At 53.2% G+C, this 23,961-nt stretch overlaps 5 protein-coding genes across 5 annotated transcripts; 3 read left to right on the top strand and 2 right to left on the bottom strand.

The window, feature by feature from the left end:
• Positions 1–903: 903 nt before the first annotated feature.
• CLUP02_16412 (Sir2 family protein) lies at positions 904–6,714 on the top strand (the record flags this gene model as incomplete). The annotated part of the gene is made up of 17 exons (XM_049295334.1): positions 904–928; positions 1,784–2,247; positions 2,313–2,466; positions 2,543–2,875; positions 3,036–4,338; positions 4,380–4,523; positions 4,582–4,732; positions 4,805–4,932; positions 5,111–5,166; positions 5,359–5,422; positions 5,504–5,632; positions 5,697–5,868; positions 5,916–5,973; positions 6,017–6,030; positions 6,080–6,146; positions 6,263–6,373; positions 6,506–6,714. The coding sequence occupies 17 exons, from the start codon at positions 904–906 to the stop codon at positions 6,712–6,714; spliced, it is 3,582 nt and encodes a 1,193-aa protein (XP_049152481.1).
• Positions 6,715–7,017: 303 nt separating this feature from the next.
• Positions 7,018–11,334, bottom strand: CLUP02_16413 (calcium-translocating P-type ATPase; the record flags this gene model as incomplete). Its single annotated transcript, XM_049295335.1, has 2 exons — positions 7,018–7,807; positions 7,862–11,334. 2 exons carry the CDS (start codon positions 11,332–11,334, stop codon positions 7,018–7,020), a joined length of 4,263 nt encoding a protein of 1,420 aa, XP_049152482.1.
• An 834-nt stretch (positions 11,335–12,168) lies between these two features.
• Positions 12,169–13,906, top strand: CLUP02_16414 (uncharacterized protein; the record flags this gene model as incomplete). Its single annotated transcript, XM_049295336.1, has 8 exons — positions 12,169–12,318; positions 12,396–12,513; positions 12,576–12,666; positions 12,780–12,831; positions 12,890–13,276; positions 13,325–13,469; positions 13,535–13,752; positions 13,820–13,906. 8 exons carry the CDS (start codon positions 12,169–12,171, stop codon positions 13,904–13,906), a joined length of 1,248 nt encoding a protein of 415 aa, XP_049152483.1.
• Positions 13,907–14,305: 399 nt separating this feature from the next.
• On the top strand, positions 14,306–16,888 carry CLUP02_16415 (uncharacterized protein; the record flags this gene model as incomplete). The annotated part of the gene is made up of 10 exons (XM_049295337.1): positions 14,306–14,750; positions 14,800–15,065; positions 15,178–15,362; positions 15,416–15,663; positions 15,697–15,787; positions 15,831–15,995; positions 16,117–16,173; positions 16,256–16,310; positions 16,374–16,557; positions 16,608–16,888. 10 exons carry the CDS (start codon positions 14,306–14,308, stop codon positions 16,886–16,888), a joined length of 1,977 nt encoding a protein of 658 aa, XP_049152484.1.
• Positions 16,889–18,726: 1,838 nt separating this feature from the next.
• Positions 18,727–23,927, bottom strand: CLUP02_16416 (5'/3'-nucleotidase SurE; the record flags this gene model as incomplete). Its single annotated transcript, XM_049295338.1, has 10 exons — positions 18,727–20,311; positions 20,393–20,440; positions 20,496–21,578; positions 21,696–21,808; positions 21,884–22,037; positions 22,112–22,131; positions 22,202–22,318; positions 22,399–22,517; positions 22,590–23,080; positions 23,140–23,927. 10 exons carry the CDS (start codon positions 23,925–23,927, stop codon positions 18,727–18,729), a joined length of 4,518 nt encoding a protein of 1,505 aa, XP_049152485.1.
• Between the last annotated feature and the right edge of the window lie 34 nt (positions 23,928–23,961).

Here is a 23,961-nt window from a genome sequence, read left to right on the forward strand (position 1 = left end):
TGAAGATGATGACAGCGGTTATCGCCGATGGGCCTCAATGGAGGTACTATTCGGAAGTGTGGCGGGTACAGTTAGGTACGGTGAGCATGACGGATTCATCTGATTGGAGGGCTGCCACTCGTGTACGTGTGAGTGTGTGGTGTGTCTTGGACCCAGTCACCAGTCTACCACCACCCCGGTCAGACATTAGGCGCAGGTAATCAAGGTAATCATTATATCACAACAAGGAACAAGAGCGAAGGGACGTTCGCCGCAACGGGGGAGGCAAGGGAGGGGAAACCGAGATAGCATCAAGCGTGACAGATCCGGTAGAGAGTCTTTTCACCATCGATGCTGATAAGCGGAAGACCACTAAAGGATGGCCGAGTTTCATTTGAAGCCAGGTTCCGAAACTCTCTGATGTGAGGACGGGTACGCGGTTGAGAACGGAGGAGGATGAACGATGGATGGATGTGTGTTTGGTTACTAGATTTGGTTGGACGGATTTGTACTGTACACGCACACCCACACACTCCTTCTTTCTTTCGTCTTCCTCCGTCTCCCTATCCCTACGCTCTAACTCAGATAATACGGTTTGAGTGCTTTCATCCAGCGAGCGATCTGGAGTGGTTCAGGTGGCTTTCCTGTCTACCTGTGCCTGGCTGAGCATTGTGTTCACGTTCTCCTCACATTCCTTGCCCTTATGCTCGCCGCTAGAGACAGATGCCTTGGCTCAATTCACGTATCTAACTTAACCTTACCCCGACTGACATACTTTGACAGCGCGCTGATAGTTTATTACGTCTCATCCATCAATCAATGGTCCAATTCCATCGCGCTGATGGAGATGTAGAGAACTTGGGGGGGCAACAAACTGGAATAAGACCGATCGGATTACAGAGCAAGCATGATTAGGTAGTTAGCATGGCATTATTGGATTTGTATTCGCGTGCGTCTACATCTGCCTCAGCTGAGTATTGCTAAACTACGCTTCCATGCTTTCATGTACCTTAGTCTACTAAGACGGATCCCCCCGGTCAACCTTTTTGCCTTTTTGATTGCCCTTCCCGTTTTTACCTGGCTTGGATTTCTGGTCCTGTACTGCGTAGGTCGTCGTACTCGTTCGTTCGATCATTCGTCGTATCTGTACTTTCTTGTCCTTTTAATTACTTTTGCTATGTAACTCGGCCGGTCGGTCGCTCACTCAGTCACTCACTCTCGGTGCCACGTTCCAACCAGAATACCTTTTACCCACTGATTTGCCTACTCGATCGTCTCTACGGGGGCCCAGATCTCGTTCGCCCGCTTCCGTGATTTCCCTTTTCCCTCTCTCCCTCCGAACTCATATCCCCTTCTCTGCGCAGTCGACCACGCACACACACACAAGTGCTATTACTTGCTAGCCTATTTTTTTTTCTCATTAGCCCAGCTTCCTTCCCTTTCGATTGCTTACCTCCTCTCCCTCTTGCTCTTGCCATCTCTATGGCCTGCCTGGTACCTTACCTCACCTTACCCTCTTTCTCACCAAAAGTAGTCATTGAGGTACTCTACACCTAAACCGACGACGACGTTAGCTCGCTTTTTTCACTCAACTTCCTTCCCACATCCCCCTTCCTCTTTTTCCCTCATCCCCTTCCCATCCTATCCGGAGACCGGGGACCTAATTTGAACAAGTCCCTCCATCAATTCTAGGCCGTCGCTTCCGTTCAGTCTCGGTCGGCTTGTTTCTCGCCAACCCATCGCAACTCTGCAACTCGGTTTCTCTCTTAATCCCAGTCTCCCTACCATCAGACGCGACTCAAAGGGAAACCAACTTCCGGTCCACCCACCACTTGTTCCATCATCCACTTGACTTTGGTGTCAACTCTTACCGTCTACCCAACTCGCCTCGCCGTTTGTTGGTTCTTCGCCGCCTCCCGCTGTTCACGCAGAATTGCAACTGATCCATCTGCTGCTTACCTGCTTGCCTGCTTGTTCAATAAAGACCAGGGCTCAGTGTCATATTCGTCACGCCACCCTAGGGAGATAACCGACAAGTTTCGAGCGAAAAAAGGCGGAACTCGGCCACCGCACTCAACTTCACTCACCAGCCAAGGCATCCTTTTTTTAAACCCTCCTTCTCACACCCTTGAGGGCCCGACCGTCTGCAACTTTGTCAAATCTTCTTGCCCATCCACAGACACACTCGGCTTTTTACTTTCTCTCTTCTCTTTGCACAAATCCATCAAATCGTCAATCGGTCTACCTGGACTCGAACAAGATAATTTGGTAAGAGCGTAACAGAGAGAAGAAGAGGTCCAAGTGTCGTTTCTCTCTCTTACGCATTTCTGCAGCCAACTCTTGCCGCTCTTCATTTCCCCTTCACCCAGCCCATACCAGCCCAGTCTTTGTCCAGGCTATCATCCCGCCTTGTCTCACAAATAAACCTGTCGGGTGGTCGGCAGTCTCGCACCCCATCCATACAAGCAGACACGTACGCCCAGCTAAGTGAGCCTACTTTACTCTGCTTGGTATCTCTCAACTTTCGAGCTTCATCTCATCACCCCTTTATCCACGAAGGGAGGTCTCATCAGCAACACCGTCATCCCCTCATTTCTTCCCATCTTGCCGCACAGAGCAGTTGTCAACAAGGCGAAGCTCAAGATGAAGACTCAACGGGCGGCGACAAAAGCCGTCACGGTCAAGAAGCGCATCAACAACAAACACAAGAACGCCGCGTACAAGGTGGACAAGTTTGAGGTTCCCGAAAACCCAACTCTTGAGGACATCAAGCACGCCGTCGGTCTTCAGGAACTAGAAGAACGCGTCAGAGATGCCAAAGAATCTGCATGGGAAACCGACTCTCTGCTGGAGGATGCCATCGCTGAGATGGGCGATGCAAAACTATCCTCGGATGGTAGGTCTATCTCAGTCATTCATTCACCCACTCACACACTACTCATGCAGGCGAGCATTACAATTCCTTGCTACCTATTTTTTGGGGATTACATGTTCCTCTTATTACTCACTCACCCTCGATCGCTTCTATTACCTGATTGCTAACTCGTGCCTGAAAGATCCGGACAGCTGCACGCCTGACGAGGCCATGGGCCTGCGCCACCAATTAAGAGCGCTTGGTCCCGCAGAATTCTGTAGAAGAACCGTGGACGCCGGACGCTACACGGCCAAGAAGCTACTATCGGCCTTTGGCCTCAAGCCTCCCGCCTTCCTCGAGGGTGCCGAAGATGAGGCCTACTTCAGTCTCTTGTCGCTGGCCATCAGCCGAGAGCTGTCTAAACGCGCAAAGTTGTTTCGCTTCAACACGGTGGACGACGCCGTGGACCTGCTACAGCAGAGCAAGAACATCATCGTCCTAACTGGTGCGGGCATCTCTACCTCGCTCGGCATTCCCGATTTCCGCTCAAAGGGTGGTCTCTATTCTCAACTTGAGCATCTGGGACTCAACGACCCGCAGGAGGTGTTTGACATTTCCGTCTTTAAGCATGACCCGACCATCTTCTACACTGTTGCCAAGGACATTCTGCCGTCGACCAACCGTTTTACACCGACTCATGCCTTCATCTCCATGCTTGAGAAGAAGGGCAAGCTGCTTACCAACTACACTCAGAACATTGACAACCTTGAGGCCAAGGCCGGCATCTCTCAGGACAAGCTCATCCAGTGTCACGGTTCCTTCGCAACCGCGACTTGTGTTCAGTGCCGCTTCAAGTGCGACGGCGAAGAGATCTTTGACGACGTTAAAGCTGGCAAGATCCCGCGTTGCCCCCGCTGCATCCAAAACCTTCGTCCCAATGGCAGCAGTAAGCGCAAGCGCTCGGCGGGCACCGAAAGAAAGCGCCGCAGGTTCAGCTCCGACGATTCGACGTCAGACGGCGAGTACGACATCCCTAGCGTAGGCGTTATGAAGCCCGACATCACCTTCTTCGGCGAAGCGCTGCCTGATGAGTTCAGCAGGCGTCTGACGGAGCACGACCGCGACAAGGTGGACCTCGTCATCGTTATCGGTACGAGTCTGAAGGTGACGCCGGTGTCTGAGATAGTATCCTGGCTACCGGCCAACATCCCCCAGATCTACATCTCGCGCCAGGCCGTCAATCACATCAACTTTGATATTGACCTGCTTGGCGACTGCGACGTCGTCGTCTCGGAGCTGTGCCGCCGCGCCGGTTGGCCGCTCGAGCACGAGATGGTGCCTCAGGACCAGGTCGTCAAGGTGAACCCGGACGGCGGGTGCGTGAGCAGACACGTCTTTGAGGTCGTCAACCCTAAGCAGCCGCCGCCGCCTATGCAGCAAATCTCCAAGCTCGAGACTGAGTCCGAGACAGCGAAACCGACCAAGGGACCCAGAAAGCCTCGAAGGTCGAGAGACGCTGTCTGAGACTGGAACTTCTTCTTGCAAGTTGTCAACCACCTCACCCTCGCTCTCTTGCTCGCTTTTCTTCTTTCTGTCCGCTCATTGTCTCTACCTACAGATACTCCCTCGTGCCCTTCTCACTTTCTCAGACAATTGCATCTGAGAGCGCTTCACGCGGCACCCGTCAATGGTGTAGAAGGGGGAAGAATGCCCATATACGGTACCTGAATCGACGAAACGACACAAAGCCCCCAAAACACAAGACGGAACGGCACTATTGCCGGTAGCAGCAATGCAAGCGTCAACGAAACAGCCTGGTACCGCAACCTACACTCACTGCCCCCGGTCAAGTCTCGGGGCTTTGTGGCTGCGGGCCATCGCCACGTCGCCCCCTTCTCGGTTTTGGCCAGACACAGCGCGTCGGGCATAAATGGTTTTTTTCCTATTACTCCACAGCACAACACAGGGCAGCACCGCACCACTTCGGTCAGCGAATCCGTAGTTGCGCTCTGCACCAGCCCTCTCACCCTAACTCTCACCCTAACTAATCTCGACCTTTTGGAGTCTCTTCATATGGCAGCCAAAACGGTCATCGCGTTGTTCCCTTTACGGAGGAATGCATCAACTCATAACCTCAAACCTCAAAACGAGGTTTTCTTTTTCTTTCCTGATACCACAGATTGCGATGTTTTGAGCCCTTTTTCACTTGCACTTGCTTTATTATTTTGTCGGCTTTTAATTCGAAAACGGAGGTGGAACAGGGCTGACGGAGGAAAGGAAGAACGTGGCGGAAACGGCGTTTGAGGCTCTCGCGAAAGGAAAACCCATGCACGGTCTGGTGTGCCTTGTGTCTTTGATTTGTTTCGTTTTGTCAGAATACCTAGAGAGAGGGGCCCTAGAGAGGCTTTTTTCCCTTTTATTTTACGCGCGCACCCGCGCAAACGTCCGATTTTCTCTAGAGACAGAAACTCAGACAGAAAGGTTCCCGTTTTTTGATAGTTGATCAATGGATTGCAATCATCAAGATGTCAACGATACTGAGGAGTTCAACATGTGCACTGTGACGATGGTCTCTGAACAAGCTATATCGTAGGGTACATACATAGATGTGAATGTAAGCCAAGTCAGCGCAGAACGGCCCAGACGAGGCAACGCTGGTTGAATCTCGAGCAAGGCAGCAGTGGTGACTCAAGCACTCTGTCACCTGTCTTACATGCGCCAAAGTGCATCAACCCCCGCGAACCATACTTCAAAAGTCGAGTGGCAACTCAAGGCTGTCCAAACAGCCTGCTCACCGGCGTGACCTACCCAGCAAGGCAACCGAACAGCGCAACTTACTATACGAACGACTGATTGAGGGTAGCCCGGTGCTTGGCAAGGAGGGCGGGGACGGGACTGAGGTTTTGGTTGCTTGCGTTACCTTTACGTGTATCTGCCTAGCAGGCTACCACGCACCACCGTTCTTCTCATTGAGCCTCACTCGCGTGTTATACCATACCTTGCCTCACCTACCAACCCTCTTGCAAGCCTCGATGGTGGCGGTAAAGCCACTCACATTTGCCCTGCCTTGTATTGGTCACAGGATATCTGGGTGAAGTTCACTACAGGGCGGGGGCGGACGGGAGGGTTGATTCGGGGATGTAAGTGCCGGGTTCAAGCGAGAACTTGCAACAATGCCTCAAGGCAAACGCGACACCGTGATCAACGAGGATACATCAGATGGCACGATCAGCTGACAACCAGAAGCCGTATCTTCAGCAGCAAACCTGCCCAGAAAGCCAGCTCGACGTTGTTGCGGTCACAGCATCCCCAAGTAGGATTCATTTAGCCATGTAATCGGGCTAAATTGACAGTGTGCCACTGGCAACCATGGCGGTAAACCAACCTCGCCCCGTCATCGGCTGCATCTGGTTCTTTGTGTCCGAATAGTGTTGATGTTCAAGTTCGTCTCGTATACCTACTGGGATCAGCGACACCGCCACGAAAAGTGTTTCCAACACCCGCCCGCTCGCCAAACCTTTCTTTATCGAGTAATTTCTGGTGAGTATTGTTGGTTTCTCATGGAGGCATGAAGTTAGACAGTCAGGTGTTGAGAGCTCTGCAAGGGGGTAACTAACTCGCCTTCCAATCTTTCGACATGACTGGCCAAACCATTCGATGCCTCGTGATGAGACCTCAATCAATCACTGTCGTGGATCGTGGGTTCTCATGGATTCAGTCAAAGTAAGACGGCTTCAACCGCTGTCTGCTCAGCTACTGCCTCTATCGCTCATTGTATACAAGCATTGCCCAGCTGTTTCGTCCTGAGAACTTCTGCATCTCAAGAATCCACCTTTCACTTCACATGTCCCTTGGAATTGCGAATTGAGAAATTCATCTAGCCATGTCGTTAAGAATATTTTTTACTGATTATGAGTTCCCTCTTAATATGTTCAGGCTTTCGTCCCCTGGTTATCCTGTTCGGTCTGCATACGGTCATCGGTCTAATAATAATGTGAAAGCAAAAAAGTGAGGGCTCAAAGCCTCCTCAAACGGGATGACCGGTTGTCGCAAAACCCCGCGCATGAGAACCAAATACTCGTACAGATACATTGCGCGCTCTGAAATTTTTCTTTTCGCTCACAAACTCCACGTGACCATATGTAAGTGATGTCGCCAGTACCGGGCAACAGTTAATGTACTCCTCATTGCTTGGCCGTCTTCTCATCTCCGGCCTTCTCGTTTGTGGTGGTTTCCTCCCGGGGTTCTTCTCTGATCGAGTTCTCTCGAGAGACCCCTCTCCTAACATTATTGTCAGAGTCGTCGCTATCCCGACGTCTCCGTTCGGCAGGCTGCCAGTTGGCAGCAATGCCAGCAGCCACAATGCCGGCCATGACGGTAGGAGCACCGAGGGCCGAGTTAGAGCGGCTGCGCGAGCTGCGAGAGCGCTTGCGCGACTCGGGTGTTGCGGCGAGGGAGCCGAAGCTGTCCTCTCGTGTGGGCGTAGAGGGTGACTTGATAGAGTTGCTACGCGAGTGTGACGGGCTGCGCGAGCGAGCAAAGGTTTCGCGGGGGTGCTGTACAGCGAACTTCAGGTTGTTCAAGCGTCCGCCCTTCATGCGCTTGATGAATGCCAATTCATCGCGGACGTCGGACAATGGCTCCGGATACATCTCGAACTGCTCCTCATCTGAGACCGTGAGGCCCGGAACGGAGTCCTTGGCACGGCGTTTGAGGTAATCGGGGATCAAACGCTCAATAAGGGCGTCGGGGATGAGACGGATGACCACGCCGAAAGGAATGGAGATCAATCCAAGGATAATGGCCATAGCCCACTGGGTTCCGGTTTGACCCTCGTCGGCGATCTGGAACGCGGCTCCGCCAAAGAAAACAATGAGGATCTGTCCGCCGATCATAATGGCGCTGATGCCAACGAAGAACATGTTCTTTGTCAAGCCCTCGAAGATGTTGAAGTTGTTGTCCAAGCGACGGTTGCTATCCAGCTGTTAGTTCCTCGAGTTCGAGATAACGAAGAGAATCTACACTTACTTCCACTGGTTGAAGATCTGCATCCACACGAAGGTGTTGAAAACCAACGTGGCGATCTGATCATCAGGGATGTGCTCCGGACCAGGAACAACAGTCTCCTTTCCGTAGAAAAGCATGAAGGTGATGGCGAGTTGGTAGACGGCCTGTCCGAGAATCATCTTCCACATCGTAGTTGTAATAATAGATGCATTGCGTCTTTCAGGCTTTCTGTCAAGAACGCTGTCTTGGGGAGGATCAGTAGCGAGGGCAAGGGCTGCGAGCGTGTCCATGATCAAGTTGACCCAAAGCAGTTGCACAGCAGTGAGGACTGAAGTGCTGCTCACGGCAGTGACAAACGTGAGAATGACGGCGGTAACGTTAACTGTAAGCTGAAACTGGAGGAATCGTTTGACGGCATCGTTGACAGCACGACCCCACTTCAAAGCCTTAACGATAGAGTTGAAGTTATCGTCCATAAGAATAATTGACGAAGCTTCCTTGGCAACCTCAGTACCCGCAATTCCCATGGAAAAGCCAACGTCGGCTGTCTTGAGCGCAGGGGCGTCGTTGGTTCCATCACCGGTCACAGCGACAATGTCTCCCTTTGCCTTGAGACGCTTCACCAGGATTCGCTTGTCCTCAGGACTCGAGCGGGCGAGAACGCAGAGACGCGGGATAATGGCCTCTTGCTCAGACTTGGTGAGGTTGCGGAACTCAGGGCCCTCCATGACAAGCCCATTAGGTTGCAGAATACCACATTCCTTAGCGATAGCTTCAGCCGTAAGCTTGTTGTCTCCAGTGACCATGCGAACCATAACGCCCGCCTTCTGGCACAGCTTAACAGCCTCCGGAACTCCCTCGCGCAAGGGATCCTGGATACCAACCATACCGATAAAGGCCATCGTTCGGAACATGAAATCGAAGTCGACCTCGCCTCCATCAACGCGACGGGCATTGCGAGGGGGCCACTGTTCGAAGTCCCTGTAGGCAATGCCAATGGTTCGGAGTGATCGGGAGGCGTAGGTATTGATTAGGGTGTTGACCGTCTGGAAGTTGGCCTCGGTCATCTGTACAAGGGTGGCATCCTGAGACGGGTCACGGAAAATCTGGTTGCACTTTCCGAGAACAATCTCGGAAGCGCCCTTGACGTAGACTCGGGCACCTCCTCCGGGAAGCTGAACGACGATTCCCATACACTTGCGACCAGAGTCGAAGGGAATGAGTTGAAGAATCTTTGCGTTCTCGCGTTCCTCAGCAACAGGACCCATGCCGAAGTAATCACGCGCCAAGAGAAGCAGCGCGGTCTCCGTCTTCGATCCAACGTATGTCTTCTCGCCGTCGACCTCACCTTCAAAAGCCGTAGAGTTGAGTGAGATCGAGTTGACGAGGATTTCTTTGACCGGTGCACTGAGCATCTTGGCGAATTCCGCAACCGAAATATCAGCAGAGGCATCGAGAGCAGAATCATCGCCATCGTTGGATCCGTCAGGACGCAATCCGCCAAATCGGTGGGTAGTACCAATAGTGCCAGCAACGACTTGCATCTTGTTTTGTGTGAGGGTGCCGGTCTTGTCGGAGCAAATGGTGTTGGCATTTCCCATGACCTCACAAGCCTTGAGGTGCCTGACAAGATTCTGATCCTTCAGCATGCGTCTCGTAGCGAACGAGAGGGCGAGCGTGACGGCTAGGGGAAGTCCTTCGGGTACAGCGACAACGATAATAGTAACAACGGTAATGACGATGTTGATAAAATCCTGTCCCTTTTGAGCTGGGGTGACCGAAGCCGGTTGTTTGGGGAGCTTGACGAGGAATTCGATGAAGAGGACGATGAAGAGCAATAGACCTGCAGCGCCTCCGAGCTTGGCGATGTATTCGGCAATGATGTTAAGCTTCGACTGTAGGGGTGTAACCTCCGGGTCCTCGTCCAAAGCCATGAGAGTCTTGCCGAATGATGAGTGGATACCGGTAGATGTAACCATAAAAGTGCCAACGCCTTCCATGATTCTGGCGCCAGATTGAATAAAAGGATCCAGTTTCTTCGGGTCATCGCCGTTCTGAATAGCCGTGAAGACTTCCTCGCCGTTTCGCTTCTTGATGATGTCCGATTCTCCCGTAGCTTGAGACTCGTCACACTTGACATTGAAGCCTTCGATCAAGATTCCGTCGACGGGGATCAGATCACCCGGCTCAAGGTGAATCACATCTCCAGCCAAAATATCGTGTACTGACAGCTCGATGGTCTTTCCCGAGCGGACGACCTTGACGTTGCGATCCTTCTTCCTCTTGTTCAACTTGGCGAATTGCCTCTCTTTGCTGTAGTCGTTGAGGGATCCCACAATAACAACGATGGCGATAGCAACCACAATAGCAACACCTTCGACCCATTCAACCTTTGGTTCGTCGGGAGCGTGCGGCAAGCCCACTGTCTGGTAGATACCAATAGCGAGTGAGACTACCGCGGCAGCTGTCAGAAGCATGAGAACCTTATCCTGGTATGTAATCCACATTAGCTGAAGAAGAGTCTTGCCCTTCTTCTCGGGGATCCGGTTGTCCTTAAAAATGCGCTTGCGATCAGAAAATCCGCCGTCGTCATGCTTAGCGTGGTGGCCAGTGTTTTGTCTCGCGGGGGCTGCCGGAGTGTCGCTCTCCTTGAAATCCCCAGATGAATGAATGTGAGCCGTTGCGTCGTTGAAGGAGACTTGACCGTCTAGGTGAACTTCATCCAAGCTCAATCCGGCCTTGCGATCACTGCGAAGACCTTTTGCAATACCAGTCAAACCTCCAAGAGCGTAGTATGCGCCCAAACTCTTCGGGTTGAACATCTTGTTCAGCTGGCCAGGCGTAAAAGCAAAAGGGTTATTCTCCGCAACGAAATCTCCTTCACTGCCCTTGTCTGGACGCAGGGCGCTATCGTCGTTCATAATCTTCTCGTTGGACATGGGGCTGGGCTTCATAGTCTTTTCGGTTGACTGGCTCAGTACAGCAATGGTCTCGCCCTGGGAAGACATGTCGTCGGAATCGATAGAATTCTGTCGAGAGCGCAAGTTGCTGGGAACAGCCAGGAAGGCACGGTCGTTGCCTCTCAAGGTCGCAACAGGACTGGACACATTGTGCGGGCTTTGGGGCCTGCTGCTATCCTTGGCGTCGAAAGAGGTGTCGGCACGAAGCTTCGGTTTCGATGGCTTCTCTTGTGAAGCTGACCACGGCGCACCAGCACCTTCCGGTACGGTCGTCGGACTGACTGCCTCATCTTTGGGCGATCCGGGTGAGTTGGATACGTCTTGTTGGGTTTCCTGAGCCATGGCTGGTGCAGGACTTGTGGTGTCGACACCGGTGGCAGACGGGTCTATGGTGATGGTCGGGCTACAGAGAAGAGAGTCAGTCCTATATCCAACTAATCGTTCAGAGGCCAACGGATGCCGCTGACTGCAAACGTACGCTCGATTCCTCCGTTGCGGCGCAGGGCCATCTTCGGGGGTAGAATTCGGATCCATGATTCCCAATCAAGCTCGACACTGCCGCCTTATTGCGGCGGCGTGTGATGGTGAAGCGAGGCAAATGAAGTGCGCCAGTGTGTACGAAAGAAGTGGTAGCGTGAGGCTGTGCCGGTAAAGGAAGGAGGCAGCCGGGAGGCGAAAGGAGCGACGATATCCAAAGGAGGTAAACTATATTTTTGAAGATACAATGGCGAAAACCTGTCGTCAATGTTGAAGACTAGGTCGAGGTTGGCAGGCGTGTTGTAGTTGTATTATGCAGAGCGGAAGGGCGCGTCGTGGTGCGATATCGATGAGGGTATCCGCGGTCGTCGGTCTCGACAGTGGATATCGGCGAGTGCGTATGACTGCACGACGTCCTAAGATGAGTAGAAGTGGTTTTGGTAAAGGAAAACGTTTGGTATCTCCTTCTCTCACTCTACATTGCGGGACGCAAAGGAATGGGCAGCCAAGCAATCAGAGAAAAGAGACAAGGCGAGGGAATGATGCGATGGGAGAAAGATGGGACGTTGAAGTTGGTTTGAATCAGTCCAAGTCCATTCCCAATTCAAAGCGCCTACTAGGAGCCAAAGCTGGAGTAGGAAGAGCTTGAGACAAGCCAGCGACTAGATCAGGTGGCTGTCTTGGTAGTGATGTATCCGTTCGGTACGGCCTGGGAAAGAGGGACCTTGGGGGCAAATGAACGAAATCCAGGACGACAGACACAGGACGGGATGAAGAGGAGGTTTTGCCCCTTGTCACGTCTCCTCTGTGTTGAGCATTTCGTGGGAGGCGGCGGTTGTGCCATGCCATGGCATGGTCTAGAAAAGATGAGTGAGAGTTTGGATCTCCCACATGTGGTGCCAAGAAGGAGGCAGTGCAAAGAAGTATACCTCATTGGACGGAGGGAAGGTCACTACAGGGGTAAGCCGGTGTATCTTGTACTGGGAGTGCTGCTACTCCGTTTGCGGGTTAGCCTGCCCGTCGTTGCTGGAAGGGGTCCCAGTAAGGTACCTAGGTAGCTTGTCAGGAGAAAGAAGCTCATCAACGCCGTACACTTCATGTCTCGACGCCTCCCATAGCCATTGCGAAGCTACCTCCCTCTACATATGGAGCCCTGGCTCGCTCTCTCCTCATCACCAAAAGGTGGGAAGATCCACCCCGGCCCCGTGTGGGGCAACTTCCCATTTCACACGGTACGTTGCCAAGGCCAAAGGTACCTTCTTCTTTTTTTCCCCCTTCCTTTCCACCTGTCGTGGCAGTGACGCCCTTTCCAGCCAAGTCCTTCAAATTCATTCCATTAGAACAGACCATCATCGTTGCTTTTCCCCCAAGGGTTCGGTCCCTTGAGACGTTCAGATTCTGATTCGAAATATGACGCCAGCCGAATCGAACCGGTTATATTTCCAATATCCCGATTCCCCCGTTCCCCAAACATTGGGTTCGTCTTGCTGCTGACTTCACAGGTTGTCAAACTTCATTCCTCAACTTACTACAGACACTCCAAACATCTGGGCGGTTACTACTATTACCTTGCCTATATATGATGCGTAACCAGGTGGACTTATTGGCCTAGGGTGTTTTGCTTGGAACAGGCCCTGAATCAGGACGAGAACGCGACGACTGGATAGCACATGCTCGCTCTTATCAAATTCAACGGATACCTCTCGCTCCACAAGCCCACCGTCGGCGCTACCTCAACTTTGACAGCAGCGTTTCTATACTCCGTACGGAGCACGCAGTGCGCATCTGCTTCATTTGTTTCGACATCGTGTTTCTTCGCCGCTGCGGCACCGACTCTTATAGCGCCCCATACGAATGCTGCGTAGGCACTCCTCGTACTCTGTACAAAGTCACACCAATCATCTGGCCATGGGTCTTGCACTCGTACCCCCAAGAACCGACCATCCTCGAGGCTGAGCGCCAGCTTGACTCCCGGCGCCCGGCGGCTATTGAACAACCTGTCAAGCTACGAAGGAATCAAGCTCCCTTTTGAGAGACTCCAAACGAGGACTGGCTCGCCTTGGCTGATACTGTTAGTCGCCTCACGGATAAGCAACTTGAATCATCGATGAACCTAGGGCTAGCGTCTTCTGAACCTGCGACTAGAGGAGCAGAGCAGCACAAGTTGCCCACGCCCATTAACTCCCGTACAAGTCCAGCATCTCGATAAGATCTGATTCAGCCATCTTGGTAGTCTTCAACATGACCATCTACTTAGGTTCTGGCAAAGTAATTGGAACTTTCGAATCCAAAAACACCCACAGTGCGACAAAGTGTTCGATCGGGCCAGACCTGCGGGTGGGATGGCAGGCTGCAGTGGCCCAAGATCGACAGCCAGAACAGCATCCTGCAGTACAAAGCTTTTACATTTCCAATAATCGACCAGCTTCTTACTCTGTAAGCCCCCTTCCCCCGTGCCGCATCTTCTCTCTCTTGGTCTGATACACACGACGGCTTTTCCGTCGTCTGGGGGCATCCAGGGCTCTTCCATGTGGTGCTGAAGCAGGCGTTCTCGGGAGGCATACCAGCCATCCACGTCGAACATAGCGCTTTCGCCTTCTTTCAGACACTTGTGCCGTATCACATCTAGATGATTGTGCCTTGCCTCTTGTCTGGTTTGGTCCGGGGTACCGGGGATCATGGGCATACCAAAAAGCAAGGACGTGCCTTGTTGAGCGAGTTCGGATCATCGCATTCCAACAAGCCGTCTCGGAAGAGATGAGATAGATGTTGCATCACAAATCGCATCTGTCATTTAGGCCACTCTGCAGGATACCTCGCAGTGCGCCTAGGCAATGGGTTTTGCAAATCTCACATTCGCATTGCCTGACCTGCACTGGACAGAAATGGCGCCAATAAGTAGACGGAAATATGGCGACATTGACCATCCTGTTCTGTGCTACGGCGGTTAACTGGCTCGTTGGGATGTGCGCGCTGGCTTGCCCAGTCTGGCAGGTCGGGACCGGTTGTTTGATACGAGCAGCAGAAAATGCACCAACAAATCAACCATCGGCCGGCTGAGGTGGTGTCCGCTTGGTGGTCTGTCATCTCTTTCAAGGCCGACGTCAGGTACGCTACACTATTCGTACTGTCTCTACGGATACAGATATGCGACTACGAATACAAAGTACCGGCTCGAGGTTCAAAGTTCAACAGCGGGGCAACGCAGCGACAGATGCCAAAACGCCAAGACAAATTTTCATGCCAACGCTCGATGGGGCTCTTTAGGATTGCACTCGAACCTGCATGGCTTGTCCCTTACCTTATCTCAAGGTTGGACAAGGTCAGGGTTTGCACGAGATGTGCGCCGATGCTCGCCTCAACTAAACTCCATGGTTTGAAATTCCACGAATTTTTCTCAAGGTGTAAAGTTGCATTGATTGTACGGATATTTGCGCGACAGCTGCTTCTTCTTTTTTCCACTCCTCTTCTCGGTCTGTCTTGACGGGCGGCACGGCGGCCACACCACAATCGCCGCACAAGACCAAAAGAGGCACCGCAGCCAGGCTCCTACTCGACGATCATGCACAATGACGAGCGACTCGATTCCTAGTCGTAGCTCTCACGTTAGATGGAACGCCCCTCCTCAGATTCGAGAAGGATGGTGTGGCTTACTCCAAGTTGATCGCGCACATCTGACGTCTTACATGAATGGTCTTACTTGGAGCTTCTTCTTCAACACAGCAATTCCTCTCAAACCCGCAGGAGCCAGGAGTAGTAGCATCATCATCATCATTATCATCATCAGGGTATGTCTCAATCATCATTGAGAGCTGTGCATACTACAGGCGAACTCCGGAGACACAAGTCCGGGAAGTGGGTGGAAAGCATCAAGTGTTAGGCGAGCGAAACCTTTTACAGTTCAAACTTGCCTTCGAAGCATTTGAGTCCATTTATTTCTCGGCCATAATTCTACAGTGGAAGAAACATAATACGGAGTATGGACCCGGGCCAGAGCAGTCAGAAGCAAGCAACAGCTGGATTGACGACCACCCACAATTTTCATCGCATTCCCGAATCCCTTTAGCAGCTATCTTTGTCAATGAGTGACAACAGGCGAACCGAACCGCTTGGCATCCATAAGCAAGATGATGCCAAGACCAAAGTCGCCAAATTACGACAGTGGCCGCGTCTGTTCAAAGATGAACAATAAGACGGCAGGTTCTCTGATTCATGCCGGATGGGACGTTTCTCCTATTTTGCAGAGGCGCAAGAGTTCAGAGTTGCAGTTGGGTTCTCCAGCGCAATCTTGGCCTGCTCCGCTTGTTTGTTTTGGCGCCCTGGACACGTTGGCTCTGCCTCGAATACCAAATACCATCCCGTGCTCCCCTCGCACCGGAATGGCGGGTGCCCACTACTTAATTCCGTTACCGACATGAGAGGCATCGGGGCCCTGGCCGAATCGGACGGGCATGGGCCACCCGTGGGACGTGGGTGAAGGAGACTGCGCCACGAAGGTCCAGACTTTGGAGTCTCTGAGTCTTTGAGTCCTTTTCTGGAACTCCACATCCCAGCTTCCCGCGAATGCCAGAAACCTACTGTTTCTCCATGGTCGGTCGGCCTTGCCTTGTTGACCACGGGCACATACGATGCCATGCCATGTCATGCTATACTTTGGATTCGTGCCCGTTCTCGGTTACCGCTCTGGGCGCCCTAGATGCCCGGTCTCTTGACACAAAGTGAGTCGATTCGCTTAGCAGGGCTTTCTTCTCTGCATTGTCATCATCATTCCGGTACTTGATCTCCCGGCCCTAACCCTCGAGGAACCGATCTTGACCTGTGGAATGCTTGAACGCCTAGATGTGCAATAGTGTCCACAAAAATGCCTGCCACCTTCGTTTTACCTAGTGCACGTCTGTGGGTGTCCTGCCGCGGCAACCCAGCTCTGGTGAAGGCCTAACAAGGACAAACCCATTCATCTCACAACTTTTGACTACAGCCTCTGGATGCCTGACCGCAGTCCGATTCCAAAGAAACTAGCCGCTCTGGATTCGGTGGCCTCGACGCCTGAAAAGGCGGAATTCCCATTCAGCCGACGAATCCGCGGTCACGGCTAGCATCAATCCGTGATCAACCTGGGAGTACCACAGCTTTGCTCCGGTTGCTTGTCTCCCCAACATCCGAGAGCCGACGAAACATCAACATCCAACCATCAGCCAATGCCGTCTAACACCGTCCACCATCCGACCCGAGGCCTCTTCACCTCCGCATCTTGCCCCGCATCACGCGAAGCTGTCGGTGGTATAATCACACATTTGGATTCGGCCCAATCAACTAACAACTCAAAAAAGAAGTAGTCAACTACAGAAGACACAAACCTTATCGTTTCTCATCCGAAGAGCCGGTTTGCGTCTTGACTCGCCAGCTAAACAGAGCCCCAAAAGACTTCAAACTACCTTTCCAGTCCACTGCGGTAGTTGACTTGCAGCTGAGCCGGAGGTGGCCTTCCAAGCTGTCAAGTTTCGTCAACGACATCGGACCCCAGCTAACCGACTCTCAACCTACTCGGTTCCCCCTCTCAGACTCGCAACTCGTGATATTCAGCTCGACCTTCACCCCTTCTAGATTCTAGATTCAGGTCTAGACTTTCCCAAACTCAACACAACCCCAACCACAACCACAACCACAACCACAACCACAACCACAACCACAACCACAACCACAACCACAACCACAACCACAACCACAACCACAACCACAACCACAACCACAGCTGCCGATGAGTGAGCGGCCAAAAAGACAACGCTCGAGAGTCCACCTTGCCCCCTCCATTCTGCTACCTACCGCCCGCCTGCCGGACTAGACTGAAATACGTTCTCCGCTATATCTCACAGCGGCAAGGTATCATCTAGTAGTTGATCTCTGCATGACCAACCGGCTTGCGCGCCGTCATCAACAGACGTCGGTTGAATGAGGCTGAGCAGCTTCGGAGCGTGGGAGCGAAACTTTCTCGGCAATCACTGCAACCCAGAGAATTTCTTGATACCCAATCATTCAAACGAGGGAAGGAGAAACATTGGGTCAGCCTGCGGGTGGCGATCTGACACTCAACCCTCACGGAAGGCAACTTGAGGCTCCCTCATGACCCCGTAGGCTCTCTCCTAAACCTCGGTTTTTCGATTCAATCGGCGGCCTCTGCAGCTGAAAAAGATATCGTGTTCATCGACACTTTGTTCATATCGAATACGCGCTTTAAGCAACAGGCCTCAGCTAGGCCACTCTTGTGACACCCAGTCGAAGAGGCAACCCGGTTCGGTAGGTATATACCAAGCCAGTTCATTGAGGCTGTGCTCGCCGGCACAACATGTTTCACTGCAGCCAACCACGTGGTGGTGTGTAGTAACCCCCAATGTCTGACGACCCGTGGTGAGAAGATTCGACCTGGTGTCACCGAAACAAACCCGTCGGGACAATCTTCCCAGACTTTCTCGTTCTCGCAGCGCCCGCCGCGCGATACTATTGTCCGGGATTTGCGGATTGTCGTGTGTGTATGTGTGTGTAACAGTGTGAGAGGGCGTGGCGTCAGTTTGCCTTCCCGCCGCCAACGGGCTTGCGGGGCCGCAAGCGAAAGGCGGTCAGCTCACTGTCCGAAATCTCCGGCTGCAAAAAACAACTTACAATAGCTCTCTTGAACGAGCACATGACATCTGAACAAGTTTAATCTCATCCAAACCTTTCTTTGGCTCAAGTAATATTGAACATTCAATGACACAACAACCGAGCACTGCTCTTTTTTGAAAAAGAGAGAACATGAAAAAAAACATGGTTCGGTTGTGCGTGTGTACTTTGCGCTACCCCTTCTTGGCAACGCTTGGCAAACGTTTAGATACTGTGCTTGCATGCAGCAATGCCTCCATCCCCAAGGGACTCCAGAGTCCAAGGAGATTTTTTTTTTTTAGATTTTTTTTTAAAAAAAAGCCAAGTCGATATCCTTTCCTTAGTTCCCGCAAGACTTGGCATGCCATACAGCATTGGCAAGGCGTTAGAGGCAGATCGTTACGTCTTGGCAATTTGCGACATCACGGGGAATTGGTGTGATGATTATCTCAACGACAGCCAAGATTATGAATTTTGGAAAATGAAGCCCAAGGCTTTTTTCCTTCGGCCTTTAAAAAAAAAATGGAGGAAGGGGGGAAGTGCTTTATCTGCCTGCCAAGGAATTGCGTGATGGTCTGGTAAGGTTTCCGATGATATAGCATTATGGTGAATATTTAGGTTTGATATTTTTCTTGGTGTTTCTAGATTTGAATATGCGCGCATTGTACCTAAATGTCGATACTCTCTACTTTTTTGTGTGTCTGCCTTGCCTTTTGTTTCCAAACTGCCATCCGTAACTGCCGGCGCCCCGGTCTCAACCTACCAGCCCCAAGAAAGGGAAGCCGAAGGGTTCAACAGAGGGGGAAGAACGCCTTACCGTCTGCCCAAATCAACCCGTCTAACATGAACCATGTCTCCATCTGTAGCACCACCACCACCGCCACCGACGGGCTCAACACCAAAGAACCCACCAACGGCCTTCCTCAACGTCTCCTCCCAGAACCCGGCCACCACGCCCCTGAGGTCCCCGCCCGTCTGCTTGAAATCCGGGAAGGAATTCACCTCGAGCAGCCAGGGCCTAGCCTCCTCGTCGACGAGGAAATCCAGGCCAAACACCTCAAACGCGTTACCCAGAGGCTGGAAATGGATCGTCATCTCCCGCGCCGCGGCTTCAAAGACGTCGCCCGTGACGTCGCATATCCGCGCAAAGATGCGGTCCGCCGTGGCGGCGGGGAGACCGGAAGAAGAAGACGAAACGAGATCCCAGAACTGCTTCACGGGCGGCAAGGCAGATTCGCCTCCTCCCTGTAGGCAGGTGTTGGTCAGGTGGCCGTCCAGGTCCGCGTCCTCCCACGGCGCGCGGTAGGTCTTGCCCGCGAAGAGCGCCAGCATCGGCTTGTAGACGTAGACGTCGAGGCTCCCGACGCAGAGGACGTACGTGCGGATGTGGAACTTGCGGGCGTCGGAGGGCAGGAGGAGAGGCGGGTGGATGTACGGCTGGGCGACGAAGTGGCGGAGGTGCGAGGTCGTGATGTAGTCCCCTCCTCCTTCGCGGTCACCGGCGGCGGTAGCAGCTCCCTCTTCTCCGTCTTCGTCGTCGCTGTCAGGCCTCTCCTCCTCCCACTCATCAAAGATACCCTGCAACTCCTCCATCGAACTAAACAGCCGAATCCCCTGCCCGCGATCACTCATCCCCGGCTTCAGAATCCACCACTCCTTTTCGCTCTCCTCTTCGATCCCTTCGTTCTTGTCCATGCTCTCCCGCAGATCAAACGCCTCGACGAGCGCGTCGTCGAGGAACTCGGCGTAGTCCACCTCAAAGTGCTCCCCGCGCTTGACGTGCGTCTTGAGCGACGAGGAAGGGTGCTTGGCGATCCAGTGGTCCACCGTCGACGACAGGTAGTGTTTTCGAATCAGGGCTTTGCGGATGACGTAGCTGTTTACGAGGGACGTGGTCGGGTGCGCGGCGACGTGGTCGAAGTCGAGGGACTCGTAGGGCGCGATGTGCAGGATCTTCGTGTCGGGCGAGGGGAGGCTGACGGCGAGTTTCGCGGCGTTCTCGGCGTCGTCGTTGGCGGTTTCCTGCGGCGCGGGGAGGAGAGAGTATGCTCCAGGGAAGAGGCGTTCCATGGCCTCGAGGATGAGCGGTTGGACGTACGGGTCCTCGTAGTTGATGATGGCGTGGAACTTTGGGTTTGCGACTGTCGTCTCCGTCGTCGTGTCAGTGGTCGACTGCTGCCGGGCACCAAAGGTGGAACTTCGCATAGGAAGTCTGGTCGACGAGCGAGTGATTTCTGTCTCTGCCTTTGCAGGCGCCTCAGCTTGCGGGCTGTCACTACAGATGATAAAGGGGGTAAGAATATGATTCTCGTAATGATTTATTGTCTTCTCCAAAAAGCAATCGAGAGCGGTAAGAGTACATGCCGAGCTTGCCCCCAAGAGGAGTCCCTCTATATGTCTTGATCGTCTCTTTCATCTCGAGCTCTTTACGCTTCATGCATCCGTGTAATAACGCATCCTGACATCCTACCCCGGCTACATCGCCATGTCACGCTCTCTCTCTCTCTGTCTTTGTATCTCTTTCTCGCTGACACAGTGCTCAAGCGCACCTACATCTCTTCAAATATCAAGGGCTCACTTACAGAATCAACTCCTTTTGATGGAGTTCCTGGGCAGCATGCCAGAAGTTGGCCTTCAGGGGCGTCACACTATGGGTAGTTAGCATAAGCAGTTCCAAGAAGGCGTCCATTTCATCAATATCAGGTCGTGGCATCACATACCTCGTGTAGCCCTCTTTGACAGCCCATCCATCATTGCCAGGGGCAGCCTCTTCAACGCTCTGATACACATCTGTAAATCTCGGCGCCCACTTGAAGTGCTTGTGTCGATGGCCCTTGGCAACTTCACCCCCAGCCTTTGCCTCCTCGCCCTGCTTCGGCTTCTCAGCAGACGTCTCCCCAAACGCGCCCTCTCGAATCTTCTCCTCCTCCTCATCCTCGTCGCCAGCATCACCATCAATCTCCTGGAAACAGCTGCCATCGCGCCAGTAGTTCTGCAGCATATTCGTAAAGTACGTCTTGTGCGTCTCGACGCCCTCCACAAGCGGCACGTTGACGCTGTACAGGTCCACCTCGTCACCCGCAGGCCACTGCTGGTACAGCTTCTCAATGACCTTGACCGAGTGCCGCGCGGCGCCCTCGATGATGACGGGGTCGTGGTTCCGCGAGAAGAACGCGTAGCTCAGCGCAATCGCCTTGCTCTTACACACCGCGGCTTCGAGGGCGCCGCCCAGCGTGCCGGAGCTCAGCGCGAACACGGCCGTCGTGTTGCGGCCGTAGTTGGGCCCGCTGACGACCAGGTCAACCGGCCCGCGCTCCTGGAAGAAGTGGTGCAGGCCGATCTGTACGCACGACGCTGGGGTGCCGTCGACGAGGATCCACTCGTCGTCGGCGCCGTTGGCCGAGGGCCGGGTCGTGGTCGTGCCCTCGGTGCCAAAGAGGCCTTCAGTAGAAGGGCGGTAGTAGAGCGGCTTGACGGTTTGGCCGATCATGTGCGCCTTGCCGATCCAGGAGCGCTGTGTGTGCGGGAGGCAGACAGAGACGACATGGCCGGCTTGCTGGAGCTGGTGGACGAGGGAGTGGACGTAGGGGGAGGAGTGAGGTGATGGCGGGCCGTCGTCATTGGTGAGGAGGATGTGCATGGTGACAGCTGGCTTACGCTTTGCGCTGTTGAAGTGAGTTGAGTTGAGGTGAGTTGAAGGTTGGTTGGTAAGGTATAGTTTGAAGAGGGAAGTTGAAAGTCAAAAAGATTTCGGAGTCGAGGAAATTGCCCCGCGGCAAGACGTGGATGGCGGGTCTTGGCTTAACACTAAGGTGCTGGATGACCACGAGACTATTTGGGCACGAGTTGGAAACTTTGGACAAAAGTCACTCGATGTCGTAAACTCCAGTAAATGCTATGACGCTTGAGATGAGGAAGATGAATTACCACCTAGCAAGTGAGTGTCTGGATGAGGGAACTCGAGACAGACTCTCAGAGCGCAAAGTGGGATGGAGGGGTTGCAATAGTGGGGCAAGTTGACGTTTGCTGGACACGGAAGGATACCCGGTGCCCGCTCTCGGAGGGGAACGGCACCTCCAGCCAACGTCGGGCCTTCCCACATCACCGACGTGGTCAGGCTCTTTCTTGGCTTACATGATTATCCGGGGTGACTGATTCATCGCAAGAGTATTCTCTAGCTGTACGTAATGTTACGAACTTGTTTGTGATCGAGATTCGCTTCAAAATTCACAGGCAGTTCAGAAACGCAATGATGCTATGTAAAATCGTTCGTATTGTTCGTGTTGACCTGGTCTGCAGACTTTTGGGAGCTAATCGCAGCCCTCTTCCTACACGCAATCTCAGCCCTTGGTGGAAGGCTTAACAAACGCCGTAATCCCAATCCTTCCTCGCAGGCTTTACAAATCTTGTCCCATACCCAGTGAAACAAAAAGTCTACCCTAGTAGAAAAAGGGCATCCGACTGAGGATACCGCTAGTATCCCACAGCCACCTTTTCCCTTGTCCAGAAAGTGAAGTAAAGTAGGTAACCATTACACAAAAGCCTATCGAGAATTGTGCTTTCCTCCTCCCATAATCCTGATCGAAGCGAAGTAATGACCCAGACTCCAAGTCGCTAGGTCGTGCAACGATCGATACTCAAAGATGAATTGTTCGTACAAGTTTGAAATCAAGTACGAGTTCGCTTAGAAGCAGAAGCTTCGAGCTCGTCGCCCGCTCGCTTCGTAACACTGCTTCCATGGCGGCTCTTGACACGCGGCCAGTCGTCAAAGGGACTCGCACGAGTCTTGCGTTTGATCGGTGACGGTTCTTCCGCCTTCAATCCCGAGCGAGTGGTGCGTCTGGTCGACGGTGGGGTTGCGACCGTCGGGCCAAACTTGGGTGCCTTGGGAGTTGCTGGAGCCTCTTCCTCGACCTCAGCCGGGGTTTCTGGTGCTTCCTCAACCTCCTCGTCGTCCTCGAGATGGTGATCTTCGATGTCGGTAACAGCCTCCTCTTCCTCGAGAGTGATACCTGTCGCAGGGGCCTTGGGTGCGACAGGGAAAAGTAGGCGCGGCTTGATGGCAGAACGCGGGAGCGGTCTACGAAGGCGAGATTCGCTTGAGCTGCCCTCTTCGTCGTCTTCATCTTCGGGCTCAGCAAACTTGCGGAAGATCTTCTTTCCACGGCTGTGCTGGCGATTAGTAAAGTCCTTTCCTTTCTCTTGCAGATGTGCGGGCCAACTTACAATACATACACCATGCCATCCTCACGCTGAAGCGCATCGTCAACGCCCTGCGCTGCTTCTCCTGGAATCGCGACTTTGCGCTTGCTGCGGCGGCGCGGGGGCTCTCTGTCGACGGTGACGCTATCGCCATAAAACGGGTTGTCCACGCTGGAGTCGGGCACAGGAACGCGGTCTTGCGAATCGGTGAAGATCTCAATCTTCTCTTCTACTTCGGTTGCCGTGAAGCTCTCCAACGGATTGCCAGAATACTTCTTCGGGGATCGCTTTTTCTTGGGTGTGACCAACGCCTCGTCGTCGTTAGCGAACAGATTGCGCGCGACCGACTTGATGTGCGCAGTTTGCTTCTCGGTAGGTGCCTTCTTGGGCGTCTTGGCTGGCGTGGGCAGCATGCCGTTGCGACGAGTCGAGGCGGTGTGGTTCGATTGGCGATCCATCTTGTCAATACCGAGCGACGATGCAGCGTGGGACGAGCTGTCAGCGGCTAGAAACCCAGAAGCGCGACGAACAGAATCTTGCGCAGGTTGGCGCTTCTTTTGAGGTGTAGCGGCAGGCGACATGATAGCTGTGGCTGCGGAAGGTGCGATGGACTTGCGAGTTGATCGAGGAGGACTGCGGTGAGTTGGTGGTTGCGGAGAAGGAGTTCGGTTTGCAGCTCGACGAGATGAGATACGTGCCGACTTGCGAGGAGAATAAGGCTCCCAGTTGTCGCTCCAGCCGTGTCTGGGTGTTGGTGGTGTGCGAATGGAAGGGGGAGGTGAAGGTGTTGATGCTGCGAAGGCGGTGGCCATTGTGTCGAAAAGGGCAGGCAGGCAGCCCGGGTCG

Source organism: Colletotrichum lupini, chromosome 9, assembly GCF_023278565.1.
Source record: "Colletotrichum lupini chromosome 9, complete sequence".
NCBI lineage: Eukaryota > Fungi > Ascomycota > Sordariomycetes > Glomerellales > Glomerellaceae > Colletotrichum > Colletotrichum lupini.